General features: G+C 49.5%; 1 protein-coding gene across 2 annotated transcripts in view; it reads left to right on the top strand.

Annotated features, from left to right (window-relative positions):
- SH3RF3 (SH3 domain containing ring finger 3) overlaps positions 1 to 10,625 on the top strand; it is a 361,494-nt gene extending 350,869 nt beyond the window's left edge. The window contains exons 9-10 of one of the 2 annotated variants that reach the window (XM_059134271.1): positions 211 to 485; positions 7,521 to 10,625. In XM_059134271.1, the coding sequence (XP_058990254.1) occupies positions 211 to 485; positions 7,521 to 7,689 (444 nt within the window). In that variant the 3' untranslated portion in view covers positions 7,690 to 10,625. Of the gene's footprint in view, positions 1 to 210; positions 546 to 7,520 lie in introns of both variants that reach the window. The other variant, XM_059134270.1, reaches the window with a different exon arrangement.
- Positions 10,626 to 12,024: the final 1,399 nt, after the last annotated feature.

Genomic DNA, 12,024 nt, shown 5'->3' with positions numbered 1-12,024 from the left:
CCATTTGGGTCACTTGCACCAGGTTTGGGAAAGAAAGGAAAACAAGAGTTGGAGAAACTTTCAGTCTTAACTTTGTTTTCTTCCTCTAACCAGCTTTACTAGATTTGTTTAAAGTTTCTAAGTAAGATGATACTTCCCTCCTCACTTGTCAACAGCAAAGGCATTTAGGAGTGTTAACCCACGGGATTTCAATTCTGTGTGTCTTTCCAGAAAGAGAAGAAGAGTGGGCTGCTGAAGCTTCTCGCTGGGGCATCCACCAAGAAGAAATCTCGCTCCCCACCATCCGTCTCTCCAACTCACGACTCCCAGGTGGCAGTGGACTCCTCACTCCAGGGTGCAGTGGGGCCTGAAGTGTCCTCACTGTCCATCCACGGCAGGGCAGGGTCCTGCCCCATAGAGAGCGAGATGCAGGGTGCCGTGGGCATGGAACCGCTGCACAGAAAGGCGGGCTCCTTGGATCTGAACTTCTCCTCGTCCCCCTCCAGGCAAGCATCTCTCTCCATGGCTGCCATCCGTCCCGAACCCAAGCCTTTGTCCAGGGAGAGGTAAGGGGGGAGGGTGGGCTCACGTCCTCTGGCACCTTGGTGTGGGCTGGTCTCTGAGATTAGAGCCATTGAGGGAAAGAGTAACAAAGGGGATTTTCTGTGGAATAAATTTATCCAGCATCCCTCTTACCACATCTCCTCCTGAGCCTGGCTCCTGAGCTTGGCTGGTGACCATCGGATAAAACACATTTGGGAATGAAGGGGGGCATATTTCATGTTCCGAATCCACCTGGATCCTGAGTTTGGGATTTGCAAGGGATTCATCAGGACATTTGGCAGAACTGATGGGGTACTGAGCCCAAAGAAAGCGATGATGTTAGTGAGAGACTACGCCCCCTCAGCCCTGTGGAAACCTGGAGTGCCCTACCCCGGAAGCCAGCTACGACATCTTAAAGTTATAAAACATTACCCCCAGATTGGCTTCAAGGTTTATAGTCTGTTGGGTTGAACCATACAAAATTGCCAGTATTCACTGTTTTTTACCAAAACCAGAAACGTCATAGTTAAGCTTAGAGTTTTACAGAGCAACGAACAATCTACAGGGTGGCCTCAGGTGCTTGAACTTTACAAGGGGTCAGAAACTGGTGTCCTGTTCAGTGGAGGGGCCCATTTGAGGTAGTTCTTCAAGAGCTTCGAATAAGGGTTGGAAGGCACTGCAGGGAGAGAGGATGGTGTCAAATTAAGACAGGGGGGAAGTACTCTTCCCCTTCTAAGTGGCTTCTTGTTGGAACACTGCTTAAATAGTAAAACTGTGAGCAGTCTCCTGAGAGAGCAAACTTGACATTTCTGTCAGAATGCCCCTCCCCTCAGCCACACTGACTGACAGCCAGCCCTTTCCTGTGTCTCCTGGTGCTTGAAGCCTGAGAAGGCCAACACTGTCCTGAGCACCCACTAACCTCCAGCACCAAGGCAAGGCTAGCTGAGGTTCCGTGTAAATGGGGGATGACATAACTTCTGTCAAGGCCCAGGTGGGGAAATCCACAGACGTCGTAGGTCATAAGGTCTCCGTCGCAACCACTCAGCTCTGCCATGACAGCGTGAAGGCAGCCATAGACAACATAGAAATGACGGGTGTGGGTATTCCAGTAAAACTCCACTTACGGAAACCAAGATTTAAATTTCATGTGATTTTCTTGTGTCACGAAATAGTCTTGTTTTGATTTGGTTTTCAGCCATTTAAAAAAGTAAAAGTATGTTTTGTTCTCGGACCACACAAACCAGCCACAGGCCAGTTTGCCAAGACATACCCAGACGATGGGCTTTAGGGTTGATGCTGTGGTACTGAGATCCAGGGCATGGAGAGGACAATTTCCCCAGGTGGTGGAGCGACCTGGGGAGTGACATTCAGACACCCAACAACCAGCATGGATTCCAGTCGAAAATACCTACCACAGCCATGCTGTGCATCAGCTTACCATCTGCTGGCATGTTCTAGGTGTCTTGTGTGTGTTACCTCAGTCCTTGCAAGAACCCTTCAAATTCAGTATCCCATCTTATAGCTGAGGAAACAGAGGTTATTCACAGGCTAAGCCACTTGCTCAAGATCACACAGCAAGTTAGCTGCCAAGCCAGTGATTGAAGTGAGGGCTTTCCAACCACGGAGCATGGGCTCTGAACCGCTTTGAGGAGCATGGTCAGCAGTCGTGCCAATGTAGTTTGCCCACCAAGGGATCTGGGTGTCTCTGGTCTTCAGACACTATGGACCATGTCATAGCCCTGCCAGGATATTAGCATATGCTTCAGGGTCCTCTGCAGTTGGTCACCACCCCCTGTGTATTCAATATACAACTGTCGTTCAGACTCACTCAGTGCAGGACCCGTTAGCATGACGTGTCTCCCCTACAGCAAATCCCCAGGCCCTGAGGAGACTGAGTTCACACCTTACCACACCACACCTGATACCACACCGCACACACAGACAAAACACACACATCACACACCTGATACCACAACACACACGCACAGGACACACACACCACACACACTCCACCACACTTGATACCACACCACACACACGTACTGCACACATGCACACATGTACCCCCAAACACACACATCACACACATATCACACCACACACATACACATACCACACATAGGCACACATGTATACCTCCAAACACAAACACCACACACACTCACCATACCTGATAGCATACCACACACACACACCCCACACCACACATATACACACATGCACCACACATACCTCAGACACATCTCACACAAATACCACATACACACAATTTCTCTTTCTTCCTCTACTTCCCTCCAGGGAGCCTCCTCCAACTTTGTGTAGTGCTTTCATGTCAGAACCTTCTTCCTTCCACAAGACCAACCCCCAGCTGCCTGTGATTTCTGAATGTGGTTCCCTATCCCTTTGCCTCAGGTCATGATGTTGGTGACTCCTGAGAGTGACAGACCTAGATATTTCAAAGCTGCTCTCATATTTCCCCTAGGTTTCTATTCTCCTCAGATCCCTCTACTTCCAGACTCCTTCATAAAAGGTCTTAAAAGACCCTATTCTAAAAAATCATGGGAGTCTATGATTAACTAGAAAGTTCAGAGAATTACTCTCATTCTGTGAATATTCCATCTAATCAGGGCTTATTGTACCCAGAGACTCTTGGCACCCTGCTTGTTCCCAGCACACTGTGCAGCTCATTAGTGATGAGAGTTTTCAAAATACAGCCTGAAACCAAACTACTGCCAAATGAGCCCCCAGATGCCCCCTTCCCTCACCCTGTGCAGCCCATCAGCTGCCTGGTGTCCTGGAGAGCCCCAGCAGGTTGGAGCGAGGGTTTAACAAAGGAAAGGCTTAGTCTCTGAGCTGAGGCAGCTCCCGAAAGCACTTGGCCTAGGACCCTGCAGGCTCGTGAATAAGACTTAGCTAGCAGCTGGAGGGGAGCAGCCCTAGTAAGACTCACCTCTCTAGAGGCCCCGGCATTCGCTCCACAGGCCACAGAGCTGCTGAGAGCCAGCTGTGTGCAAGGCCACTTTACAGGCTCAAAGGTGGGAGAAAGGCAAAGGGCAGCTGGGGCTCAGATTCCAGGAGGTTTCTACCACCAGTGTGCTGAGGAAGGGGCCTCTCTACCTTGAGCGGAGCAGCTGGACTGTGGCTGCTGCATGTCTGGGGTGTCGCCCATGTCCATACTCCCTCGGATCTCTCCATTTTTCTCCAGAGGATTTGGGGGGACACCGGGAGCTGCTCTCCAAACTCTCACAGAGGAAGGAAGTTTGGGCTGGAGTGAGGCCTCCCAGGGGAGTGAACCATGGAGAACATCCTCCAGGCCCACCAGGCCAGGCCTGCAAGTCATCTCACTTAGTGGCAGGCCCGGCTCTCAGGAGACCTGTAGGAGCCAAACTCATAGGCCTAATGCATAAACCAGGGTGCCCATCACTACCCCTTCCTTGGGACCCTAATCTTCGGCCATCTAGATATATTAAGTCCTATGGACAGTGTGTACAGGGAGCCACATTTCTGGAAGGTACCCGGGGAACACAGAAGAGCACTGTAGTTACGGGACCCAGTAATACTGTCCAATGCCCTGGCTCCCTGGCAGGGATATACCAACCCTGGACAAGTGCGTTGGAATTCTTGGGCCAGCCACCCCACCACCCATCCTCTGGATGCCTGCCTCTCAGCTCTCTCATATCTCGGGGAGGTTACAAAGTAGCTCTGAGAGATAGGTGCACTGACCACTTACCCAAATAAGTGTTCACCCAAATAGGTGTTTTCATTTTTTCGAGTCCCCATTTCCCTATCTACAAACTAGGGATATACCTGTCTGAGGGTTATAATATTTGTAAAACACAGAGATCAATACATGGGAAAGTATGAATGCACGAAAAAGAACATTAATAATATTGGAAATGATGTATGTAATATTGTGAAATGCTGTGACCTTTAGAAGAATGATCTGATGATGCCCCCAGTGCTGCCTGTCACCCCCTCCTCAACCTTTGATTGGCAATGTCGTTTTGCCCACGTCTTCACACACACCATGTCTTTATCCTCCTCTTTTACCAGCCTGTGAATTGTTTGGTTTTGTTAGGATTTAAAAGGTTTTTGGCTTTGATCTATCATGTGTCATGGTAGGCAGAATAATGGCTTCCCAAAGATGTCTATGCTCTACTCCCCAAAACCATGGCTTCGAGGCCTCACATAGTCTCAAGGAATGAAACCTGAAGGCAGAACAAAGGTTGCTAACCAGCTAACTCTAAAATTGAGAGATTATCCTGGATTATCTGGCTGGGCGCAGTATGACCCCAGAGTCCTTGTAAGTAAGAAAGAAAGGCAGCAGAAAAGGTCAAGGTGATGAGGTGTGAGGACTCAAGCAGCGTTGCTGGCTTTGAAGACGCAGAAGGGAGTGTCCAGCCAGGAATGTAGGCAGCCTCCAGAAGTGCCTTCCCCCTAGAGCCTCCGGAAGGAGTGCAGCCTGGGAGATGATATCAGATGTCTGACTTGAAGAACTGTGAGTAAGAAATTAATGCTGAGTTATGCCATCAAGTTTGTGGAAATTTGTTACAACAGCAACAGGCAACTAATACATGTGTTGCTATCAGAGTTTAGTGTTTAGGATATAAACATATGCTTATTTCCAAGAGCCTAGAAGGACTCTTCTCTGCGATGAGCACATTCTGCCAGCTTGGGGATCACACGTGCTCAACAGCACTGAAGAAAGTGCTCTGGGCACTCACAGGCCCCCCTTGGGACCCCCGTTGTCAGGAGGAGGGCAGATGAGACAGGAGGAAGACACATCACCCTTCACATGTGATGCTAATTGCAATAGGCAATGGTAGGAATTCATACTGATCTTGAGCCTTCTGATTTCCTGAGTTTTATGTCTGAAAATTATCTGTGGTTAACATAACCTTAACACAGTACAGGGAAGTAAGTCTCTTCTGATCTATGATGCCGCAGTCATAACACGAGAGTTATACTGTCCTTAACTGTTCATTTGGCCCTTTGTGTCTGTAACAGGGAGTATCAGTTACTTTCATGCAGCAGGAAAAATAGCTCTGAATCTTGGAATGATCTGGACAGGAACATTAACTGCTCGACTCTTATACAAAAGGCCCACATTATCCATCTGGGCTCATTAAGTCATTGAATTGCTCAGAAGCACCAAATTACTTTTTTTCTAGCAAATTACATTTTCAGAGTTGCTTGTTGCTTCACATCTGGCAGTGGAGGCTAGAGCCAAAACTTGTCTTGAAGTCTGAGAAATCATCTCACTCTTTGCCTTTTCTTCCTCAGGGAAGAGAAGGAGGCAGGTGTTTGACAAAGAGGTGGAGGGTGGCAGAGAGCCACAGGGAAGGTCAGCACTGGTCTTTGCGGTCGTGCACACAGCCTGGGGGCAGGAGGTGTGGGAATCAAGCAGCCTGCGCGGCACTGGGCGATCTCATGGATTTCACAGACACAGAGGCCATCTGTCCTTTGGGGAGTGGCTGCAGGCTGCCGTTTGTAGAGATTCTGGGCGGGGAGGAGGGCGAGAGGCATACAGTCCTTTCTCTCCTCCTTTATAATCCCAAAGCCAGCATCTGAAGCCAAGGAACAGCAGTAAGAATGGGCCTGACCCTCCCACACCTACAGACGTTCTGAAGCACTTAGGTTGCCTGGCCGGACCTGCTCCCTCAGTAGCAGGAGCCCCCTGCTTACCTGCCAAGTTGGCCTTGGGAGCCACCATGCTCTCTGCCCCCTACTTTCAAAGCCTGGAACAAGCTGGGGCTGGAAGCTTCCAGAGAGGGGCCTGGGTCTTCTCTGCCTATGCATTGTCCCCGCCGTCTCCAGAGCACCAACCCCAGCTGCCCCAAACCATGGCTTTCCTATCCTAACCCCGATGGGCCAGCGCCCAGGCCCTCTGCACAGGTGGCTGAAAAATGAAGACTCACTCAGCACTTTGACCTTGACTCACAGACGGCAGCAAGCAAATATTGACCCCTAGAACATGTAGAAAAGCCACACTCCTAGACCCATTCCACAGAGATTCATCAGTAGGCCCAGGACAGAGCCAGGAAAATCTGACCCGGGGTCATGAAGTCCACGGCCACTCTTTAAGAAATTCTTTTGTTTTATAATGTTCTGATTTCTCCCAAGCCAAAATATACAGGTCAGAGACTCCGCATAGAGAGCCCCTTAACTGACCTCAGGACAGCCAGCTGTGGGGACACCTGGATGACCTCCTTCCGGGGCCATATGTGTGGCTGTGGCTAATGGGGGAGGCTGGACCCAGAGGACAGGTCTTCATAGCCCAGGATGACTGAGAGTGAAGGAACATCCCCTCCTTGTCTCTTCAGCCAGTGAGCCAGGATCACAGCCCAGGCATTGCCAAGAAGGAAAGAGCAGCAAGATAGTGCCTCCCAGGGGTGGCCCCTCTAGACCAGCTCAAGCCCTGGGTCTTTGAGGCCCAGCATCACCAACCCTCCAGTCCGTGGCTCCTCCCCAGCTCATTTCCTATTTGTGGGTGACCCAATCCCTGGAGGCCATCGGTCATTCTGCACCTGGGCCCCTAGTCTGGCTGACATTCCTTTCCTGTGGCCAGTGGCAGGCAGCAGGAGCTGCAGTGTACATTCTGGGCTGGGATGAGGGGCTATTTGCTGGGTGGCGGCTGCAGAGCTGCAGGTCTGCCCAGCTCCCACCGGCAGCAGAGGCTGCCCTCCTCCAGCTGCAGCTCCCCTCAAGGAAGCCACCATCCCAGATGGGCTGGAGGGAGGGACAGCATTTCAGGCAGGAAGCATAGATCGGGGTCCAAAAGGACAACATAGGGAATATTTTTAATTTTAATAAAAAAATGAAAAGGTTGTATAAAAATTAAAATCAAAGTAGAGATTTTTTAAAGTGGGGGAAGTAGCCCTAAGTTATAATAATTTACACCGGATGGAAAAGGAAAGGTGGAGTGAAGAGCAGGCCCTGGGGGTCGTCCTCCAGCCTAAGGTCAGTCTCACCCAATGTGGTGTCTTGTTTCCCACCAGGTACCGCGTGGTGGTCTCATATCCTCCCCAGAGCGAGGCAGAGATTGAGCTGAAGGAAGGCGACATAGTCTTTGTGCACAAGAAGCGAGAAGACGGCTGGTACAAGGGGACCCTGCAGAGGAACGGCCGCACGGGCCTCTTCCCGGGCAGCTTTGTGGAGAGTTTCTGAGGACATGCTCCCCACGCCCCACGCCCCACTCCCCAGTCACAAAGGCTCCCCGGGATCCCCAGGGGGCAAAGAGAAGCAGTCAGGGCCACCGAGGGCCCCAGGTCCCTTTTGAGGCTCCTGCGAGGCCACCCTGGACGGGGATGGGAGCTGGGGGATGTGGAGGTCGTGCCTTCGCTTACAGCCACCCACCAGGAGTGCACCTTGGGGTTGTTCTTCCACAAAATGCTTCCCTCTGCATAAACTCTAAAGAACTATCTTTGAAAAGAGAAGATGCTGATGCGGGTTGATCGGCTCTGCAAGGGACTGCTAAGCTGCAGCCTTCTTGTTTGTTGCCCCCGAGAGCCTGGGCGCTGCGGAAGGGCTGCAGGGCTTGGATGGCAGGCACGGGGTCCGGGGCGGCAGCAGAAGGTCTGAGGGCTGCCCCGGGCTGCTTGCGTGGGGTCCAGATTGCTCCATCACCTCTCTATATACCTCAGTCACCTGCCATCTGGCCACTCAGCAGGGGTGTTTCCGGCCCAGGGGTGTGGCTGGGTCGCCAGAGTCCCCCAGGCAACCCCACACGCAGCTCATGCAGGAGGCGTGAGATCGCACTTGGCTTTGTTTCCTACCCATATTATAAGCCACACATTTCATTTTGCGGCCACTGTCCCTTTGCATTGCTTCTTTCTTACAACATCTTTTTAAAGTAAAGCTGTCAAACTTTCTATATTTCTAATAGGTCATACATTGCCTATTTTTCATACATCTGGTGCTGCCTTTTTGTAAACCAGTAATGACTTGGTTGAGCTTGAGAGAAAAAAAAAATGTCTGAGCTGATATCAAGTGGGCAGAATTTTGATACATACCATATGAATTTTGGAAAACTCTGAAAAGCCCACGTACTCAACATCAGTATTGGCTACTGCTCCACGGAGAAGAAGGAATCCATTTAAGTGGTTGGAGGGAGTTTGGAAAAAGTCAATTTCCTTAAACCCTTACCAAAGCCTCATTGCTATGTCTAGACAGTGATAATTATTATTCAAGAACTGGAACCATTTCAAGGAAGGGTCATTATAATTGCCTTGTGTGTGGCAGTAAAAAGAACATGAAGGTCAACCCCAGTCTAGGAAGGCAGAATTTTCCTTTTATTGCTGTAGGGAAAAGGACTACGATTAGCATTATCAAGATATGATTTCTTGGTACTGAAGCAGTCTTTAGCCACAGTTCAGATTTACCACCTTGTGACAGTTCTGTCTTTTTTTTTTTTTTTTTAAATAAGTATTTCCCTATCAGGCAGTACAAATGTTAGTCTAGAGACTGGAAATACAATGAGGAGAAAGGGATTTGAGGCATTGCTGCAGACTGACAGAATCCAAGGGAGCCAGGAGGAGAGAGAGAAGGGGCACCTTTGATCCTAGGACCTTGCCCTGGATGGGGTCCATCAAGGCCTCTTCCTGAGCCCAGCAGCCCAGACCTCCCACAGACACAGACGGGAGAAGCCCTGTCATCAGGCCATCTCATTCTCTAGAGAGTCAGACCTTAAGAATACATTCCTATCAGCTCAAAGTCACAATTGATAAGCCCCTTCTCTCTATTTTTTCAAAACCCACTCAGGTTTAAATTAGGCAGACTAAATTAGCCTTTGGTAACATAGCATCGCCTGATTTTCAAAGATGCAACAAAATCCAGAAACACATTCCCTTATATGATGTGATACCTTTGAAATATGAAGCACTTATTTTCAGAGTTCCTATTTGGGGCTGTGACTTGGCTATTTGTTACCACCCGGTGGTCACCACGAGGGTGGGATCATGCCTCAACAAAGGCTCTTCCCCTCTCTCCAGATGATCATAGATTTAATAGACTTGAGAAATTGTTCTGAATCAAAGAAAGACAAAATCCTGCTTAAACCCAGGGAGCCCTATACATGAGTTAATGACAACCAGAAGGTATCCATTTGCCATTGATGCCAAATTAGTTGCCTGAAATGCACAAAAATCACATACGTGTTTAAAATCACTCCATCACCAAAACTGTGCATAGATGAATGTGCTGAGACACGTGTGCCCCCAGGGAGACCAGAACTAACAAATCCCCAGATAATAAGGAAATTTTTTTTTTTTTTTTTAAATGAAGGCAGTTACCAAGCAACAGAACAGACTAACTTGGACCTTCTTTCCTCTCCCAGCCACCGCCCACACGATGCTCGTGGTAGGTAGGAATCGCTGAACAGCCTAGTGACTGTGGGCGAGGCAGGAGCAGAGAGCTGGGGCTGGTGGCCAGTGCCTTTGCAAGGCATCAGCTGACCTCTCTTGAGGCAGAGTTGGGGCAGGCATTGGCATGACCTCGGGAAGGAAGCAATGCCATAGGCCAGCCATCACGCTCTGGGCTGTTTTCAAACACATTTAAGCCAAATCCATCAGCCTTCATGACCATTTAGCCCACAGACAAGAGAAAAAGAAGAATTAGGCCAACTTGTTCTAAATAACCAACTCATTTTGGCTACTAAGATGAAACCAACACCTTGTTTGAATGCTCACATTCTACCCTGGCCCAGCAACTTAGACATCTTGGTTATCAGTGGCATTTGGCAGCCAAAGTGACTTGCTTTGAGCAATGCAGTAGAGCTCATAGCCACTACCAAGGTCAGCAGACACTGAAGTGACAGGGACATCTGGTCCACCAAAGAGCCTCAGAAGTGGAGTGGGGAGACAGTGAGCAGGCAATTCCCTGGCAGCCTCACCGTGTGAATGCCAGGCTCTGGCACTCCAAACAAGCTCAGCTGCCTGGCTGGGATGTTCTTTGTACTTTGCACAGTTCACACACACACACACACACACACACACACTAATGTTTTTGTTACACACAAATGTCAGCGTGTGATTTTGGAAGAATTGACAGTGATGACAAACTATGATGCCTGTGTTTCTGAGTCTTTAAATAAAAATGAACATGGAGAGGCCTTGTGTCTGGATGATGTGAGTAGTGAGGTTGGGGGCAGAGGCTGAGTGAGCCCAAGCAAAAATGTCCAAGTGGGTAGGAGCATGAGGGGGCCGGTGCCACACAGCATCCCTGCAGGCCAGCATGTTGACTCACCCATCCACCACCGCAGAATGCTTCCATGTGGGGAGCACAGGGTGGTTGGCCATTAAGGATACTGGGAATTTCAAGACTGCCATATCCAGCACATGCCAGAGAGCCACTGGCTGGGCAGTAAGGATTGAGCTGGTGAGTGTGCAGGACCACTAGCTCTCCTCCAGTGGCTGGTTTGCCTAGAAAGTAGAGCGACTGTTTCCCGATGACTTTCCTTCCTTCCTTGTGGGAAAGGGTTTTGTGTCAATACTCAAGTCCATCAATTCCAGAAGTGCCTGGAATTGACCTCCCAGACCAGCACACTCATCACCCTGCCCTTGTGTGTCTTGCTCTCACAGTGCTCAAGCTATGGGGAGCCGTTTTCTGAAGCACAAGGAGAAGAGTGCCTGGAATCCACCAACACGAGGGGCTTCAGGAGACCACCAACCTCCAGAAAAGTGGGACTGTCTCCACATCAGCCAGATAGACAATGCCTGGCAGAGGGTTGCCCCAGCTTGAAATATGTTGGGGTATTTCTTGAGATAAGATCTCACTGCCTTTGTAACCAAGACACCCCCCCACCATATTCTTTGAGTATCACATATATCCTTGAGCTGGAAGGAAGCTTAGCAAGGAGACATTTTCCTTCTACAAAAATTAAAGGAATGTATATGAGCACAGGTTGTGGGTGGGGAGTATAGTGAGGGCCCAGCACTATAATAAGGAAGTATATTATATGCTCACTTAGTCCTCCCGCCCTCGGTGAAATTTACTCATCCTCATTTGCTAGATGAGCAACGAAGGTTAGAAGAGGTGAAATGAATTGTCTCAGGTCACATTGCTCACAGAACACTATGACCTAGACTGAAGCCTATTGAAGCACCAGAAGCTGGACCCTAAACCCTCCACAGAAATGAAATGTCAAGAATGACAGCATGAGAAGAGGGGGACAGAGGACATATAGGCAGTACCCACCACAATATGTCAGGAAAGGGTGCCCGGCTGGACAATGACAAGTCTGTGGGGCAGAGGTACCCTGACTGTAGAGCCCCTCAGATGCCTCCCTGGGATTCTGTCCTGAAACTGTGCTTTTTTGAGGGTGGGGAGGCCAGGGCCTGGGGCTTTTCCAAATGGAGGGACTGACACACGATCCATGAACTTTGCCTTATACTTAATTTACAAACATCATCTTGCCTCATCCTTACAGCATCTCCTTGAGATGGGGTCCTTACTCCCCTTTAATAGATGAAGAAATCAAGACTCTAAGAAACTACACCATTGGCT

Source organism: Mustela lutreola, chromosome 9 (genome assembly GCF_030435805.1).
Source record: "Mustela lutreola isolate mMusLut2 chromosome 9, mMusLut2.pri, whole genome shotgun sequence".
NCBI lineage: Eukaryota > Metazoa > Chordata > Mammalia > Carnivora > Mustelidae > Mustela > Mustela lutreola.
Note: the sequence above shows the minus strand (reverse complement) of the source record. Positions and strands in the feature narration are given on the sequence as shown.